Source organism: Budorcas taxicolor, chromosome 16, assembly GCF_023091745.1.
Source record: "Budorcas taxicolor isolate Tak-1 chromosome 16, Takin1.1, whole genome shotgun sequence".
Classification (NCBI taxonomy): Eukaryota; Metazoa; Chordata; class Mammalia; order Artiodactyla; family Bovidae; genus Budorcas; species Budorcas taxicolor.
In genome coordinates, this window is record NC_068925.1 from 80817985 (window position 1) to 80836657 (window position 18673).

The 18673-nt window shown below is 45.2% G+C and overlaps 1 protein-coding gene across 1 annotated transcript in view; it reads left to right on the forward strand.

The window, feature by feature from the left end:
• Positions 1–18673, forward strand: part of KDM5B (lysine demethylase 5B) — a 68349-nt gene that overhangs the window by 34848 nt on the left and 14828 nt on the right. The window contains exons 5-18 of the mRNA XM_052653522.1: positions 892–1026; positions 2780–2876; positions 4001–4110; positions 5722–5880; positions 6329–6448; positions 8135–8293; positions 8729–8910; positions 10015–10177; positions 12879–12998; positions 13837–14031; positions 16674–16855; positions 16983–17107; positions 18025–18175; positions 18293–18407. Of these exons, the coding sequence (XP_052509482.1) occupies positions 892–1026; positions 2780–2876; positions 4001–4110; positions 5722–5880; positions 6329–6448; positions 8135–8293; positions 8729–8910; positions 10015–10177; positions 12879–12998; positions 13837–14031; positions 16674–16855; positions 16983–17107; positions 18025–18175; positions 18293–18407 (2013 nt within the window). The remainder of the gene's footprint in view (positions 1–891; positions 1027–2779; positions 2877–4000; positions 4111–5721; positions 5881–6328; positions 6449–8134; positions 8294–8728; positions 8911–10014; positions 10178–12878; positions 12999–13836; positions 14032–16673; positions 16856–16982; positions 17108–18024; positions 18176–18292; positions 18408–18673) is intronic.

Here is an 18673-nt window from a genome sequence, read left to right on the forward strand (position 1 = left end):
GACATACCAGCCTTCAGTGCTTACGTTGTGGAAACGGCTCTTAAAAATGCTACCTGTGATGTTTGTAGGTCCTCTTACAAAGGAGTAGTATTTTCTTGAAATTTATATTCGATTCAGTGGTAAAATTTTGTTCTCCCTGTTTTGTCGCATTTGGCGTTGAGTCACCCTTTTACAGTGGGCTTCGAATCAAACCAAAGAGACAAATCAGAGCAAAAAGACACTGCTGTATGACCAGAACCAAAGGCACTCCTGAGGGCTGCCCGTTAACCTTTGCCTTGTGAGTGAGACTTCGTAGGGATATGTTGAAAGAAAGGAAAGCCTTAATATGGGAGAACAGTCAGGTAATCTGTTTTCTCAATGCAAATGATATTTTTTTGATAACAGAAGGTGGCTAGTTATGTTTAAACCTACAGGATAGCATAACATAATTTAGAAAACTTGCTGAATTCCACATTTCATTGCTGTAAATTTTTTTTTTAAATGAGATATTCCAATTATGGAAAGCTATTTTGGGAACATATAGGGGCCTTTCTAGCAAATTGGACCTTCAGTTAATTGACAAGTTGGAAGCAGGGATAATTGCCACTGGCTCATGGGAGCTGCTTTGAGCCTGCTGTGGCCTGTTGTAACCTGATGAGATGACATCAGCATTACATGAGTTGAAGCAGCACTGTTCACCTCCTGGAAAAAAGTTCAAGGTGTTATAACTATATGTGTGTGTATATGGTTGATAACTGCAGACTTGTCTTTGCATTTATTTATTTAGATTTTAAAAATTGCACACCTGTATTTCCATCAGTAATTGTAACATATACCCTGCAAAAATCCATTGAAATTCTCTTAAGATTAAAACGGGAGAAATTCATCAGTACAATTGTGTTTTATTTCCAGTGTCTGCAGAAGCCAAACCTGACCACAGACACAAAGGACAAGGAGTACAAACCCCATGATATTCCCCAGAGGCAGTCTGTGCAGCCCTCGGAAACCTGTCCCCCAGCCCGACGAGCAAAACGCATGAGAGCGGAGGTGAGAGCCTCGTGAGGCTGGTCAGGCCTGGAGCCCAGTGCTGGAGTCTCTGACCCTGGACTCCGTCGCGCATGCGCTCTCCACAGGCTGAACTTTTCCTGACCTCGCAGAGGCATGCTGCGTGTACGCTGGCTTTTGCACTTGGAGGAATCGCACTGTTAGAGGGGCGAGGAATTGAGGAACTCCTTCTAGGTTCATGCTGCCAGGACAGTCTGCTGCTGAATGGTTAACAGTCAGAGACTTGGGAAGAATAGGCATTCATTGTGACCCTGATGATGTTGGGCAGAGTTTATTGGGGGTTAACGCTAGTAGGTGTGAAGTTGAAGGTTTTTCGCTGAGAAGAACTTTGTTTTTTTAACAAAGCATTTAGGAAGCAGGTAGTGACAGTTGTTTCTGTCAGACTTGAAGAGGAATATGTCTGTGGCAAACGTTCGTGCTGCAACGGCAAGGGGCAGGGAATTGAACACAGGTGAAATGAAAGAGAAGCAGGAGGGAAGATCAGGAGTGAACGGCTAACAAAAACAGCTTGCTTTCAGATACTCCTGCTCTGAGAGGTTTCTCCTAGAAAGGGAGCAAAGTGTCTTCCCAGTTAGCTTTTTCCCACACAGAGGCGGGAAAGTTTGGGGTTCTTCCCTGGCTTTATGGACATGTATGAAGAATCAGTGATTAACATATTAAGAACAATTTAGAACTGGGAAGCCTCTTGGCATTAGTTGGGTTTCTGAATCAGTAGTTGGGTTATTTAGTAATTATTGGAGAGGATGAAAAAATCAGCCATTTTGGTTTCTGAGAAAATGGATAAATAAGAGAATTATTTTTTATTTAGGTGGGTTGGAATAGGGAAAAGATTGGTGACTCCATTTTTCTGAAGTGAGAGTGCCTCCGAATAGGAATAAATGGTTATTTGAAGCCCACAGGCAGGCTTCAGGTGTATTCGTCTTAAAGGGAGTTCTTGTTTGAGTACATCTTGATCTTGAAATGTGTAAGACATCCAAGTGCTGTGAACGTCCAGGTCTGTCTTGATGACACGTCACGGTGATGGTAGCAGTGGACGTCCTAATTCTGTGTGAGTGAACGTGGGGCACAGTTTGACAACCTCACTTGTGTCCCAGAGCAGACAGGGCTTTGCTTGTCAACCAGTGTGAGCACGTTAGTGAGTACTAGGGACCGTGATTGGCTTGCATGCTCTTGCTGATGGGAGCCCATGACTCAGTGCTGTTAGGGGAGCGGTTATAGTGATAGTCCACTACAGGAATTAATAGGAAATCGCTGTGGAAGCTGAATTTTCCTTGAATGCAGCCAAACTTTGGAAGAGCCAGCAGAAATTACAGGCTGATGAAATTATGGTATTTCTGTAACTGTTTAGGCTGTGGCTTAACGATGACTGAATAGAGTGTAAGTTGTGAGCAGAGGAGAAGTGAGGAGCTTCTAGGAGGAAACTCGCGCTGTTCCCAGTAGGGGTAGTAATGCTTCCTCCCATCAGTCACTCCTGATCCCTTGCCTTTTCCTGATTGTTTTTGTCCTATTAAAAGGGGAGAAGACTCGTAACTTACAAGTTTCCTCATTCATTCCTTAAGTAATTATAATGATAAAGGTGGGGTCTCTCCTTTAAGGGGAAAGGGAGCTATGTTTTGAATGTCCTATTGATAGAGATAATTTTTAAGATTATGGGGATTTTGTGATTCCAACTGGATTTTAGGGTATTTCTTTCTTTTTAAAGAAGATACTCACGTATATGACAAATTTTTTTAAGGCCATGAATATTAAAATAGAACCCGAAGAGACGACAGAAGCCAGAACTCATAACCTGAGGCGTCGAATGGGATGTCCAGCTCCAAAGTGTGAGAATGGTGAGAATGTCCACCCATGGGTAGGGAGGAAGAGCAGATAAGTGAAAACAGCCATTCGTCTGTTAGTTAGCACAGTGGAGCAGCTTTCCATGCTAGTGAGTCACTGCGCTGCACCCTGAGAAATGCAATCTTATTATATTTGTTCACATATGAAGTGACCAGAAGGTGAAACGGTCTCAGCTCTCCCTAGTTGCTACTTTGAATTTTGATTTGGCAACATTAATTGTAAAGCAGTGATTTGTGAGACGCATGGGCACCTTTGACTGAAGAGCTGAGAGGTTTGCTTTCAGGTACGCTTGCTTAGTCTGGGTTCTAGTTGCCTGCCTGGCCATTGCTCGATGTCAGTCACAGAAAGGCAGGTTTGGCGCTCTCTTGAGAGAAGTTCTAGACAGGGAGGCACTTAGTAATGAAGACGTTATTAAAGTTGACTTTTCTTAGTGGTTGGTGTGTTAGTGTAAAGGCAGCACAAGGTAATAGAAAATAGATGGGATTGTAAAAACGTAGATCTGAGTCTGATCCTGGCTCAACCACTAACTGGTTGTATGGCCTTAGAGATGTTTCTTATCTTCCGAGAATGCCAGTTTTCTTGTCTTTGAAACAAATTTGATGCAAAGCATTATGTGATAGATACAGTAGTGCTTTAGTACAGTACCTGCCACAGGATAGCCCATTAGCTAATAGCTAGTGTTTCTAAAAAGTCTGCATCTTTGAAACGAGAAAGTTAGGTTAGCAACCTCAGACCATGGAGGGCAGTCTGCAGTGTGGAGGGAGGCTCTGGTGGTGAGCTGTCAGTCCCACAGGCAAGAGCAAGAGGAGCTCACTGTCTGCATATGTGGTGTCTTAGTCTTAAGACCGTATCTTCACCTCCCACATTAGAAGCATACAGGCTTGAGCAGCATCTCCAGAAGTGCTCGTATCTTAGAGTTTGAGTGATGGGAGAGTTTGCACTTGACCCTAAAGCGATGAGCACAGAGCCCTTGAGCATGGTCGCTCGGGGTGCCCCTGCTGCTGTGGTGAGAGCAGCGGGACACCCATTCAGGGTGTGCTTCGGGAGGAGGTGGTGAGGAGGGAGAAAGCTGAAGAAGCAGAGCAGAGAAAGTGCTAACCTGGACTGCCTCTTACAGACAAAGACGTGAAAAGCAGCATCAAGCAAGAACCTGTTGAAAAGAAAGAGTATGTTACAGAAAGTGAGAAGGAAAAACCCAAGAGTCGAGCTAAAAAAACTACCAATGCTGTGAGTTGACATGTTTAAACTCTTCCATGGCCCAGTTTATAAATATTTAATGCCTTGCCTGGGACTGCTGGTTCAGGGTCTCTAACAGTGAAGAGACCTGCGGAGGTGGTTTGTATCGTCAGCTTGTAAACGGGGAACACGGACGCATCGTGAAGATGGCAGTCACTCCTGGGGACAAGGACGGCCGTGTCTCTGGAGGCCATGCCGTTTAGCCCTGAATAATGGTGAGCTCAGGCCTGTGCCGTCGTTGCTAAGTGACTCACCTGCCTCCAGGTAAGCTGCAGGTGGATCAGAAAATCACGATGGTGTTCTCCAGCCAGGAAGGAAAGGGGAAGGAGTGTGGGGCCCCGGGCAGCCAGGGCCTGGCAGGGCTGTTCACTCAGGGGGACAGAAAAAGCCAGGCTTCTCCCTCAGCCCCCTGAGTGCCTGGGAGCAGCAGCTTAACAACAGTACTTTTGATCTTGGAATTTGACGTTACTCAGTTAAATGTTCTCTTCATAAATATCTGTCCCTGCCCCACCACGAAAACACAGCCATCAGAAAATGGTTCTGTGAGCCAGTCCGGGTCTCTCTTGGCTACAGCGAAGATGCCTGCTTGGGCTGCCTTGATGAAGTATCACAGACCGAGCGGCTTCAGCAGCAGAACCCGATTTCCCCCAGCGGTGGAGGCTGCAGGTCTGAGGTCACGGTGTCTGCAGGCCTGGTTTGTGCCAGAGGCCTCTGTCCTGGGCTCTGTGTGTCTGTGTGCGAGTCTCCCCTTGTTATCAGGACACCAGTCAGATTGGATTAAGGCCCATTCATAGGGCCTTTTGGGGCTTCCCTGCTGGCTCAGTGGTAAATAATCCACCTACAATGCTAGAGACTCGGGTTTGATCCCTAGGTTGGGAAGATCCCTTGGAGAAGGAAATAGCAACCTGCTCCAGTGTTCTTGCTTGGGAAATCCCATGAACAGAGGAGCCTGGCAGGCACGGGATTGCAAAAGAGTGGCACACGCCTGTGCAACTAAACAAAAACAAATACGACCTCTTTAACAGCCAGCATTCTGAGGTGCTGGGAGTCAAGACTCAACGTGTGAATTTGGGGGAAACGGTATTCAACTTATAGTAGGTGATTTCTGAGTAGTTTTGTCCTTGTGTATTTGGAAGAGCTTCTTAACTATCACTCTTGAATTAGGATGTAAAGGGGTAATTTGATATGCTTAATTAACTTAAAACAGTTTCCTTGTAACATGCTAAAATTAAACTTTTCCTTTGTAAGTTCTGTTTTTGGTTAGATGAATAATTTATTGCCTAACATATTATTCTTCTTGAAGACTTAATCTTTCTGTAAGTTACTACAAGCTGGATATTTGACAAGTAACTTTAATTAAAACACATAATTGAGAAATCTTGAAAATTACTCTGTACAGTTGGGAGTGCATGGGTATTGTGAAATATCTCTTACAGAAGGTGAAGCATTTTTATTTAAAATGTTCCTTACAGAGGATGAAACATTTTCATTTGCAGCAGATTGAAGAGACTAGATTATGCTGCAGACTCATCACATTCTTAGAATTTCTCAAGAGCCTTCCTGTGGCTCATGCCTGGGTTCGTGCCTGTTCTCACGCTGCAGGTTGACCTGTACGTCTGCCTCTTGTGTGGCAGTGGCAGCGACGAGGACCGGCTTCTCCTGTGCGACGGGTGTGATGACAGCTACCACACCTTCTGCCTGATCCCGCCGCTCCATGACGTTCCCAAGGGAGACTGGAGGTGTCCTAAGTGCTTGGCTCAGGTCAGAAGTGATAGCAGAGGCGGCCGTAAAGCGTTTCCTTCAAATGTGTTTTCTTTGCCTTTGTGTTTTATATTGGGCAGTTGATAATAATGAGGCTCATGATAAAAACTGGGGTGGGCCTGAATGGAAAGGAGGTCTTGGAAGTGACTGCACAGCTATGCAGTCAGCTAAGAGGCAGAAAAATGCTTTAATAACTATGCTTTAAAACTTCTCATTTAAAAAAAGCATTGTATGCTCTTTGCAAAAATTCTTAGGAACTGAACAACCTAAAATATAGATAACTTCACAATAGATAACCACTGTTAATATTTTCCAGACAAGTAGAATTACACTGCACAAGTAATTTTAATAAACATGTAATTGTGATTTCTCATATATACATATATGTGAACTGTAAGTAAATATGAATATACTTAAATATTTTTCCTTTCTCTTTGTTTTTTGACAGGAATGCAGTAAGCCACAAGAAGCATTCGGCTTTGAGCAGGCGGCCAGGGACTATACTCTCCGTACTTTCGGTGAAATGGCAGATGCATTCAAATCTGATTACTTCAACATGCCAGTCCATGTATGTACATACATGCTGCTCTGATTTAGGATTCTAATAACTTTGAGGGAAGGTGTGTTGAGGATATTTGAGTTGGTTCTTAACTCTGGTAGTCAGTTCATGCACAATAAAACCTTAAATTTGTTCAGTAGTATTAAAATTCTACAATACTTTTAAAATGCACTGTTAAGATTTCATTTGATTTCTCTAAGGATAGGCTTTTTGAGACAAATGATATAGCAGCAGGGACAGAACGCCGATTAAAGGCCAACACTGGCAGTCCTTTCAATTCAACAAACATAGTTTGAAGAAAACATCACGTTTACTGAATGACTTCTGTGTGCCAGTCAGTGTGCTGTGCTCTGGGGGCCTGTTTACGTATTCTTATGTTGTCATAAATGAGCGCTGTGAGCTTTACACTTTTAAATCCTCCTTTATTCACTTAGAAGCGTAAGCGTGCTTCATTCAGTGAATGAGTGCACCAGGACGAAAGGGCACCTACCATAGCACCAGGACGAAAGGGCACCTACCATAATTTTGGAGACTTAAGCTGTGTTTTTTTTCTCACTAGTAATAAAGTGCTGTAGCAAACATTGTATGCATCTCTTTAGTTGGATTATTTTCTTAATATTTATCCATCTTCTCCCCATCTGATACACCAAGCTATACCATTTATGCGATCCCAGCAATGTATGGGTGAACCTGCTTCTCCTAATATCACTAATGTTAACTGTTACTTAAAATAGCCCCTTATTTAACAGGCTTATAAATAAATTCAAGTTATAGTCCCTTTAAATTTTCAGTTCTTTTGACCCCTCCTGTATTACATATTATTTCTCCATATGTTTGCTAAAACAGTTCTGGTGCCTCTTCTATCTGTGGTTGGCTTTTTATTTCACTGAAACGAGGAGTTAGAGACTGGCCTCTGGCCTCATTATCAGATGAACAGCAGACCTTAAGCATTCTTTTACGTTCCTGGTGGCTCTTTACATGTGAGCTTGCAGCTGCAAAATCACGGCAGCCTATCTTTACCTTGAGGTTGCCCGCATCACTCTCTGCCAGGTCAGGTGCAGAGAGTGAGAACGTGGATTCAGGTGATGTGGTCAGACGCATCTCAAAAGATAAAGCATCATTCAAACACAGCTAACCGTTGTTACTAAACAGTAGTCAACCAGGTTGTGTTTTGGATTTCTGAAAACAGAAGAACACCTCCAATTCTTGAATCTCCGCATCTTGCCTTCCTTGACCCCTTTACGGTAGTGGCCGGGCTGTTGATAGAGGAGCGTGGGTTTTTAGTTCATACTCTGGTTATAAGAGTGTTTTTAAGAAGATAATGTTCACATCTGTGCTGCAGATGGGCCAGTTGTGGCGCATTTGGGACATGGCATGTGTGCCAAGTCTTGTCCAACTCTTGCAACCCCATGGACTGTAGCCCCCCGAGGCTTCTCTGTCCACGGGATTCTCCAGGCAAGAGTACTAGAGTGGGTCGCCATTTCCTCTACCAGGGGATCTTCCTGACCCAGGGATCGAACCTGTGTCTCCTGCATCGGCATTCACATTCTTTACCATTGGCCCCCCTGGGGAGCCCTTTGGGGTGTTAGGGACTGTTTTTCCTCAGCCTACTACCCTGTGATACTTAGGTTGCTCACAGGCCATGAGCAGCTGCGGAAAGCCACTTTCTTCTGTTCCTCACTGTTTTGTTTATAGATGGTTCCCACGGAACTGGTAGAGAAGGAATTTTGGCGACTAGTGAGCACTATTGAAGAGGATGTCACCGTGGAATATGGAGCCGATATTGCCTCAAAGGAGTTCGGCAGTGGCTTCCCTGTCCGAGATGGGAAAGTCAAGCTCTCGCCTGAGGAGGAGGTGAGCTGAGCTGCGAGCGCCGAGACTTGGAGGAGGAGGCAGATGCCCTTAGAGCTGGTCGGTTTCAATTAATGAAGAAAGAATTCACAGAAAAATAAGAATCCTAGATGATATGGGAGAATCACTTACCTCCCTTTGCCTTCAGATTCTATAATTTTAGTTTCTCCTTCTGAAGAAAACATGAGGCATTGGGATCAGACGTGTGTGTGTGTGTGTGTACCCACTTACATAAGGCGCAAAGCTGGGCAGAAGTAATCGATGGGCATCCAGGAAGTAGGCACAGTGGCCGCTCCGCTCCCCCCCACATTACCCCCCCACCCCCATTCTCCTAATTTTGAAGACTATTTACAGCCAGCCTTTTGAAACCAGTGGAGTTCCAAATTGTTAGCATGTTAGAGCTAAACCTTTATCCTTTTTTTATCTCCGTATTTTTAGGAGTATCTTGATAGTGGCTGGAATCTGAACAACATGCCCGTGATGGAGCAGTCTGTGCTTGCTCACATCACCGCTGACATATGCGGCATGAAGCTCCCTTGGCTCTACGTGGGAATGTGCTTCTCTTCCTTCTGCTGGCACATTGAAGACCACTGGAGCTACTCGATTAACTACCTGCACTGGTGAGGAGGCCAGAGAGCCTGTGAAAAGCACGCCAGCTGGGCTGGAATACGTACCCACCTCTTAACTGTGACACACCCTTTAACTCTGTCTGAAGAGTAATGAATTTTTTATTCCTCAAGATTTTTGTTGACTGCTGTTGGAACAAGCAGCCTGACATGCTGAGACAAAGGCTCTTAAGAATCCATATGAAGTCCACGGAGCCCTGAGCTTGCTCATGGGTTTTGGTGGGAAAATAGGCAGTTCTTCTCTAACCCTCAGAGAAGTCTTTACTCACAAGAAGTCTAGAGAGCACTGTTCCCGTTGGGTGGCAGTGGCAGCCTCGGCAGCCCCCTTGGATGAGGGACAGGGCTCAGGGCCCGCGGTTGCTCTAGGTTCTCGGAGCCACCCGCTTCTGAGGGCTGGCCGAGGACCGACTTCTGTGTCAGGTGGAGTGGGCCGCCTCCTCGCGTGCCTGTGGTAGGAGGAGGCGGGAGGGGATATAACTCCTCACACAAGGACTTGGAGTTGGCACTATATGGGCAGAGCACCAGTCCTGCTCCCCAAGCAGGCACTTCAAGCTGTGAAGTGGCGGTGTTCACCACACCTCATAGGCTGTTACAGATTGATTGGCTGATAGGTCGCTGTGCTCTGGAAGAATGAGAGCTCTGTGGAAGTGCTGGCTGCCTCCCTGGAGTTGGGTTTGACTCCTCCAGCAGCGCAGGCAAGGGAAGGGAAGACGCAGGCTGCTGCTGTCCCTCGTTAGCCGCTGTGGGCAGCTGTGGCCGCCACCTTACCTCTACTCACATGATGCCTAATGTTCTCAGGATGTGCGATCCCTGTGTTTTCTGAAGGGTCAGGTAGAGTGGGAGGAAAGAGGGGCCTCAGGTGGAATTCCCATATTCAGACTTTACACTTGAAGAGGCAAAGCGCCTCACTGTGTTCAGGTCATACTTCCGGTGACACTTGGGGATATTGCTTCAGTTTGAACATTGCCTTACAAAGCAAGATCTTAAAAGTAGAAACTGGTGAACCATTTTGTTTGCATGGATATTTGCTGGTTGATTTGTAAGAAGCTGCTGAAATATCATGTGTTTTTTGAGATTGTTCTGCTTTTACTGCTTTAGGGGTGAGCCAAAGACCTGGTACGGAGTGCCAGGGTATGCCGCCGAGCAGCTGGAGACTGTGATGAAGAAGCTGGCCCCAGAGCTCTTCATCTCCCAGCCCGACCTTCTCCACCAGCTTGTCACCATCATGAACCCCAACACCCTGATGACTCACGAAGTGCCTGTATGTTTGTGTCGATCCTCCTGCCACCCAGACTTAACTCCCCACTTCTTTTTCTCCCTATTGCCTGAGACTTTATGCAGTTGATTTGGTTGTGTAGAAATAACTTTGTGGTATAATTTCGTACAAAGTTGCATTAAGCCAGTGGGACTGGATCCTCAAAACACCGTGAAAAAAGCTGTTCTGGTACAACTGCTGACTAGCTTGCTGAGCAGCCTCGTTTTGTCATAGTGAGTGCGGGGCCGCCTCCTCCCTCCTCTCCAGTGTTCAGTCCATAGTATGTTCCTAGGCTGCGGCCAGTGCCATTCCTGCTTTCTGAACTGTCACTTAGTTTGTAACTTTAGCTCTTCAAAGCAGCAAAACAAAAACCTTAGAAAATGAGTCTTGTTAGTATAAGTTAGTTACTGTGTTACTACTCACTTCAGTGTTCTTGGGCTTCCCTTGTGGCTCAGCTGGTAAAGAATCTGCCTGCAGTGCGGGAGACCTGGGTTCGATCCCTGGGTTGGGAGGATCCCCTGGAGAAGGGAAAGGCTACCCCCTCCAGTATTCTGGCCTAGAGAACTCCATGGACTGTCCATGGGGTCACAAAGAGTCAGACATGACTGAGCGACTTTCACTTTCACTATGGAAATGGCTAGGTTCTGTTATAAATTAGATCTAAACTTGTGTGTGTGAATCCTTCATACGCCATTCCTACTTTAGAAAGTATCAAATATGCCTGACCCTGGTTTTGAATGGTGAACTGAAACGGTGACTTCCTGGTGGATCTTAAACAGTACCCCACCCCCCACCCCCACCTCCAGTTAAGCTTAGTTTAAGAGAAAATTCAAAGAACAACAACAACAAAAATAGAAAATTCATTTCCAGGTCTTGAGCTTGGATTTCAGGGCTCCCACTGTAGACTGAAAGGTGCTGTATGCTTTTTCCTATGAGGTTTCTGTACAAAGTGACACTTTTGTTTACTGACTTCCTTTCAGTGGAAACTCGGAAGACATTTTGGCAGGCCAGATTGAAATGTATAAAGTTGGAGAATCCAACTTAGTTAGCTCAAGCGAGTGTAAATGATACATTTACAGTGTTAAGAGGAATTCTTGATCTCATGATCTCCATTTCATGCTTTTGGGTTCACAAGCTAGTAAGTGGGGCAAATGGAGAGGACTTTTCTTTAAAGGATCTTCGAATATTCATGGGCCAAAGCTTAGAAAATAAGGACCAGTAGCCATCAAAACACCACCATCACCTCATTGTTGGCATTTTCCGTATTGATTTCCCACCCCACATTGATGGACCTTTCTGATTTGCTTTGCAAAAAAAAAAAAGCAAAAGTTAGTCACTCAGTCATGTCTGACTCTTTGTGACCCCATGGACTAGAGCCCACCAGGCTCCTCTGTCCGTGGAATTCTCCAGGCAAGAATACTGGAGTGGGTTGTCGTTTCCTTCTCCAGGGGATCTTCCCAACCCAGGGATCGAACCCAGGTCTCGTGCACTGCAGGCAGACTTGACTGTGAAGGAATTTTAAGCACTGGGATGAGCTGGTAGCTGGCTTTAGAAGAGACCTCCAGCCCAGTCCTTTAATAGCTGAGTAACCCATATGGGGCTAGACTCTGGATCTAGAGAGGCAGATGAATGACACACTGCATTTTAGGGCCCACAGTCTAAGAGATAAGACATAGTGTTTACACAGACAATGGAAGGGTGGTGTGGTTTGACAACGGTGTCAACTCTGGAGAACTGGAAAGGGCTCATGAGGGCGTTGAAGCCCAGGTGTGGGGCCCTGAAGAAGTGTGGTGTGTGTGGCACCGAGTTGGGGGGGGAGGAGGCAGTCCTGGTGACAGGGCTGTGTGGTGGTTAGTGGTCTTCACACTTCGCCTGTCGGAGCCCTGAGAGCGTGTCGCAGCACGGGGCTGGGCCTCAGCCAGGAACTGCTTGTCCTCGTGGCCTGCCTGGCGCTGGAGGACTTGCGTTCCAACAGGTGGCCAGTTGATGTTGCTCTTGGTCTGGGAAGTGCATTTTGGAGAACTGCTGGTGAAGGCGCGTGTGTGCAGGCACAGTCATGTCCATCTCTGCGACCCCGTGGACTGCAGCCCACCAGGCTCCTCTGTCTATGGGATTTCCCAGGCAGGTTACTGGAGTGGGTTGCCATTTCCTACTCCAGGGGATCTTCCCCACCCAGAGATCGAACGCATCTCTCTCCTGTGTCTCCTGCATTGGCAGGCAGATTTTTTTTTACCACTGTGCCACCTGGGAATCCCTTGATGTTGTTATTACATAATAATTGGTTCAGCATGAGGATTTTGTGCCTAGAACAGTGTGGGTGTTTTTTGGGTGAGAACAGTTGGAAAAGAGGAATTGGCGGGGGTTAAGTTTGAGGCCCAAATCAGGAAGAGTTCTGTATGGAAGGAGATCCTTGAAATAGAGTGGAATTTCTTTAATGGGTGGTAGGAGATCCTCTTTCATTTATGATACTATTTAGAAGGGTGTGTCCTGATCCTGGATGTAGCCAGGTTGTTGTGTAAGCTGTTTTCTCTTGAGATACTTACACACCTGGAAGTCTGAGTAACCACTCCATCTTGTGGCAGAAACAAGTATCTCTAGGCAATACCCACCACACTTGTTTGCCCGCCCTTTCTGGATCTGATACTCTGTGTCCAGAGTGTCTTTCATGAGAAATGTCACTGAAAATCTCCAATTTTTGTCTCCTTAGGTTTACCGAACTAATCAGTGTGCTGGGGAGTTTGTGATCACATTTCCAAGAGCCTACCACAGCGGTTTCAATCAAGGTTTCAATTTTGCTGAGGCCGTTAACTTCTGCACTGTTGATTGGGTGTGTAATTATGACCTAGTGAGCCTTTTGACATGTACTGGTTTTCCTGCAGAAGTGGTATAGACTTTCTAGTTGCTTAAACCAGTTGCTGCTGAGACGGCAGGTCCGCCAGTCGGGCACCTTCCAGCAGGAAAAGGCACTAGCCCGCAGTGTGAACCCAGGACCTGGTGAAGAGTCTGTTGAGTTATGTTTTGCTTGAAGCTCATATCTCATTACAAACTAACAACAAACATTTCCAGTCTGAAGACTGTACATTGGCTTAAATTTTCCAAACACAGTAATTTTTAATGATACTTGATTTTAGATGGTTGTAAATTGCATTTTTATATTAGTATTAATACTTTTCATTTACTTAAAAAGAGCTGTCTAGTTTTAAGTGGGTGTGGTGTTAAAGCTAATAAATTGTAACCTTGTTTCAGTGCTTTTTAATAAAAACAGTACTACTTCCTACACCTCTAATTATTTTCTGTACAGTAATAATAGTTTTTAGAGCATTTTTGTTCCCTGAAGTAGGTTAACCACACCAATTTCACACAGTTGCTTCAGGAAATGTGAAGATTCATATTTCTGATTAAATTCTACATTGTTGTAGACAGTAATGCCTCAGTAATATTTTGGGTTTTAAAACCCTGTTACAATTAAGGTCCCTAATAGCCAGATCTTTGAGATGCAAAGATTTTAAAAGGTCCGAGGCTTCTTTGAGTCTAGTTGCAGGGTTGATGTATAATACGGGTGATAACCCGAGATGTGATATTTGTTCGTTTGGTAGTACAGGGGTCTTTGGAAACAGGCAGGTGTCCCCTTCTGCACGTCACGTGTCTTCCCTCTTTTGGCGCAGCTGCCCTTAGGCCGACAGTGCGTGGAGCATTACCGTCTGCTCCACCGCTACTGCGTGTTCTCCCACGACGAGATGATCTGCAAGATGGCTTCCAAGGCGGATGTCCTAGACGTCGTAGTGGCCTCAACTGTTCAGAAAGACATGGCCATCATGATTGAGGATGAGAAGGTGCTCAGGGAAACTGTTCGCAAGTTGGTAAGGTTTCTGAAACTCCCATCTGAATGTCACTGGGTGTCACTCAGTACAGTCTTCACACTCAGGGCCGTTCTGACGGGCGCGTAGCACTGCTCCACCGTGCTCTCATCTCCGTCTCTCCAGCGGCCGATGGTGCAGGCGCTGTGTCACGCTCGCTGCCCGTGCGTGTGTCCCTTCGGTGCAGCGTCTGCTCACTCTGTCTTGCTGCGCCCCTTTTTACAGGCTTGTTGAGACACTCCTCTTTATTCTGACCAGCTAAGTGTCCACAAGTATTTCCTTGCAGTTACTGGTTTGTCTTCCCACTTTCTTAGCGGGGTCTTCCAGAGAGCAGAAGCTTTTCCTTTTGATGAAATTCAGTTTCCCATATTTTGTTGTTGTTGTTTGATTTTAATGAGTCTTTTTTGCTGTGTCCTTCCTAAGAAATTCTCCCCTAACCTGAGTCACAAGCGTTTCCTAGTGTGTAGACATCTAGAATTGCTAGTTTTAGGTTTTACATTTGAGTCTTTAATCCTCTTAAGTAGTTTTTGTTTACGACAAGTTGTGGTTGAGGTCATTGTTTTTGCATATGACTGTCTAAGTGTTCTGGCACCATTTCTTGAAGATGCCCGACTCTTTTCCCATCAGCTGTCCTGGCACCTTGGTTGAGAATCGATGCGTGTGAGCTGCTCCTGTACTCTGTTCTGGTCTATTCGCCTGTGCCTTTATCCTCTTGCTGATGCCTTAAGGTCTTGATTACTGTAATTTTCTAAGAAGTCTTGAAGTAATTTGAATCCTCCAACTTTTGCTCCTTTTAAAAATTATTTTGCCTGTTTCCGCCCTTTTGCTTTGCCATATAAAGTGTAGAGAATCAGCCTACTGATTCTACCAAAATGCCTGTTGGCATTTAGATTGGATCTGCATTAAATTCATGGATAGTTTGGGGGAGAATTGATCTTGTAACAACACTGAGTCTTCTAATCCGTGGACATAGTATATCCCCTCGTTTATTTAGGTCTCCTTTTCTTGGCTATGCTAGAAAGGCTGGGCATTTGGGATCGTATTTCCCTGACCAGGAATCATCCCTGTGCCCCTTGCAGTGAAAGTGGGGAGTCTTGTCCACTGGGCCACCAGGGAAGGTCCCCACTGAGGTCTTCTTGGTTTCTTTCATTCCATGTTTTGTGGATTACTGCACAGGGGTGTTACACACATTTTCTTGGGTCTGTAATTAGGTACTTCTTGTTTTTGGCACTATTATAAATAATACTTCAGAGTTTTTCCCAGTTTTTTATTGCTGGTATTTTAAAATACAAATTGACTTTCAAATGCTCTATCCTGACTGCTTCCCGAACTTAATAGTTCTTACAGCTTTTTTGTAGATTCTTTGGAGACAGTCGTCTCCTCAAATAGTCATATGGATTTATTTTTCAGTGTGCCTCTTTAGCATGTTGGCTCCCTGGAGCCCACTGTGAATCAACAACCGCTTGCTCACCTTCCCCTGATACTGTACCATTCTGGAAACAGTGCCCAGAGGGTTTAAGTGTCTTACCAAGGTCTTCCATCAATAGTGGTAGCTTGTTTTTGCAACTTGGAGAACTCATAATTTTTTTTCCAGATGTGGAAAATTTACAAATTAAAACTGAGTGGACTAATATGATTTATTCTCAACCAAAATTCATAGAGTTGATCCTTAATCTTAACTTTAAAAAAAAATTTTAAGACATCTCCTTAACAAAGTCCTTTTTAAGAATCAATTTCAGGTTAGAACCAAAATTCATTTATTAGGTTTTCCCTAACTTCTGATGAGCAGGATGTGAAATAGTCCAGAGGTTGAAATACAGAATGAAAGAGTAAAACAAAGGAGCTGGCTGGTTTATAAACATGAGTTGGCCAGACTCTGCGTTCTCAGGCTTAGGCTGGAGACAGTTCCAGGTGAGGAGAAAAAGTGGTACAGGTTCAGTCTTTCCAGAACAAAAGATACATCCTAGACGGGCTTGTCGTCCGGTGGTGCACGTCACAGTAGGGACGCACTGCTAGACGGGCTTGTCGTCTGGTGGTGCACGTCACAGTAGGGACACACTGGCCCGAGAGCTCATCTTTCTTGACGCTTGGTCACGAGATGCTTGGTTCTGCCTTCAGTCTCTGCGTCTCAGGTTGGCGAGCCTTTTCCAGGAGCCAAGCAGGCCGCTCAGTAGCTTCCCATCCCCACTTCTGCATGGTAGTCTTCTCTGCTTGCCCCGTTTTCTTTCCTTTTATTTATATTTGTTATTTTAATGGATTCTCTGAAGTCCTGTATAGCATTTCCTCTGCAGTAGAATGTGTTTACATTTCTTTGCTCTTATATATACCCCAAATTTGGGCAAGGCCAATTTTGAGTAGAAGCAGCAGCTAATCTCAGTAGTTTTATAAGCCTGTGAATAGCTGTTCTCATATTCAGATCAATATAGCCAAACATAAGGGCCTGCCTTGTCCAGAAGAGATTGTTCCAGACGAGTGAAACAGGTTCACTTGCCCACATTTACTGGGTCCACACATTTTTAATCATGCAGTCTCTGTTTTGGTAAGGTTCTCTCTGTTTTTTTCAAAGCTCAACTATTGCGTGTTTTTCTTGGGAGCTAGTGGGTGGTGGTATCCTTTGGCGATCTCTAAAGTATTCTTTATTTTAGGGAGTAATTGATTCAGAAAGAATGGATTTTGAACTGTTGCCAGATGATGAGCGTCAGTGTGTGAAATGCAAAACCACATGCTTCATGTCTGCCATCTCCTGCTGCTGTAGACCTGGCCTGCTTGTTTGCCTGCATCACGTAAAGGAATTATGTTCCTGTCCTCCTTATAAATATAAACTGAGGTGAGTAGGAAGAATGACTTTTCTCCCTGTGGAAAGCACTGGATGTTTAGTCTAGGCTTTGTGATGTTGGCATCTCATTACCTTCAGGCCCACGTATCTCAAAGCCAACCTGCTCTTCTGTTTCCAGGTACAGATACACTCTGGATGACCTCTACCCCATGATGAACGCGCTGAAGCTTCGCGCAGAATCTTACAATGAGTGGGCCTTGAATGTGAATGAAGCTTTGGAGGCCAAGATTAATAAGAAGAAAAGTATGTGGTATATAGAAAGTGTGATTTGGTGATTGACAGATTGGGGCTGATTGAATACAGTCAGCAAACAGTTATCGGCAAACATTACTTGAAGCAGCCTGGTTGAGCTCATCTGTCCAGCCAGGCTTAGAGCTTTAGTACAGGTTTTAAGCCAAGAGTGAATGAGGCAAATGTCCAAACATCAAAGGGAAGTCTTAGTGTAAGAGTTCTGAAAGATTGCATTCTTAACAGAGGCAGCATTATTACAGACCACAGTAGCTCGTACACGCCTCTGTCTCAGAAACAAAAGTATTTCACATTTTATGTGGACCCTTAGAAAAAGTTTTTGTTTGTTTTGCTTTTTTTTTTTAACTAGCGTTCATGACCCAAACAGTATATCCTAAAGAGTCAGTGAAGAGTTTATTGCTTTTTAGCTCTAGTCAGAGTCTCTGTCCTCATCATTACCTCTGAAAGTCACTGCTTCCCTTCACATCTCTTCTCAAAGTGGTTTCATTTGCTTTCCTTTCTGGAGCTCAGCAGGGGACTCTGCCCTCTCCTGTTCCAGGGCACGTGCAAGATCAGTCTGTAAGCCACTGGTTCCCTGCCAGCTGCCGTTAGATAGATGCAGGAGGAAAGTGTGGCTCCAGCCACAGGAGGATCTGCATGTGCGCTATCCTGACAAGTCAGGTGTTCGTTGTTTCATAAACTTGTCCATATTAAAGGGCAGTTCCAGGCACTTCATAAAGCCCTCCACTCTCAGGGCACCACCCACCGGCCCCCCCAACCCCGCCAAAAAAAAAAAAATCAACAAATTTACTAGAGGGAGAGCATTGCAAATATCCATAGATAAGAGCTGATAAAATCAAACCTCATCTTCTGTATTTCATACCAGAAGTTCATATATATTGATCACAGAAAAGGTGATCTTTTGTTTCTAGGCCTTGTCAACTTTAAGGCTTTGATTGAAGAATCTGAGATGAAGAAATTTCCAGACAATGATCTTCTACGTCACCTCCGCTTAGTCACGCAGGACGCGGAGAAATGCGCCTCTGTCGCCCAGCAGCTACTTAATGGCAAGAGGCAGACGAGGTAGGCTCTGTGCACACCCGCTTTGGGTGTGGACTCTTGGGGAGTCTGCTGTGGCTGGAGTCTGGGGTGCTGGTACACGTGTCCTCATGCAGCCTTCTTGGGCCTTTGTCTCTCTAGATACCGGTCTGGTGGAGGGAAATCCCACAATCAGCTGACCGTGAATGAGCTCCGGCAGTTTGTGACCCAGCTGCATGCTCTCCCCTGTGTCCTCAGTCAGACACCGCTGCTGAAGGTGCCCGGATGGGGGCTGCCCCCCTCCTATATGTGGTCATCCTGTATTTTGTAAATAAGCTCAGTTGACATGATGAAGTCCTGTTCTTGAGTGGTTACTTTGTACATGTATTTGCAAATGTGTTTAACAGCAGCTTGAGTGGTACATGTTCATAAAGAGGTGGTAACAGGCCTGCAGTGGAGAGACAGTTGGAAATTCTCACCTTGACAGGGACCGCCGGCTGCTCACCGCCGCTGCCGTGCGTCTGCCTAGAGCCCCTTGTTGAA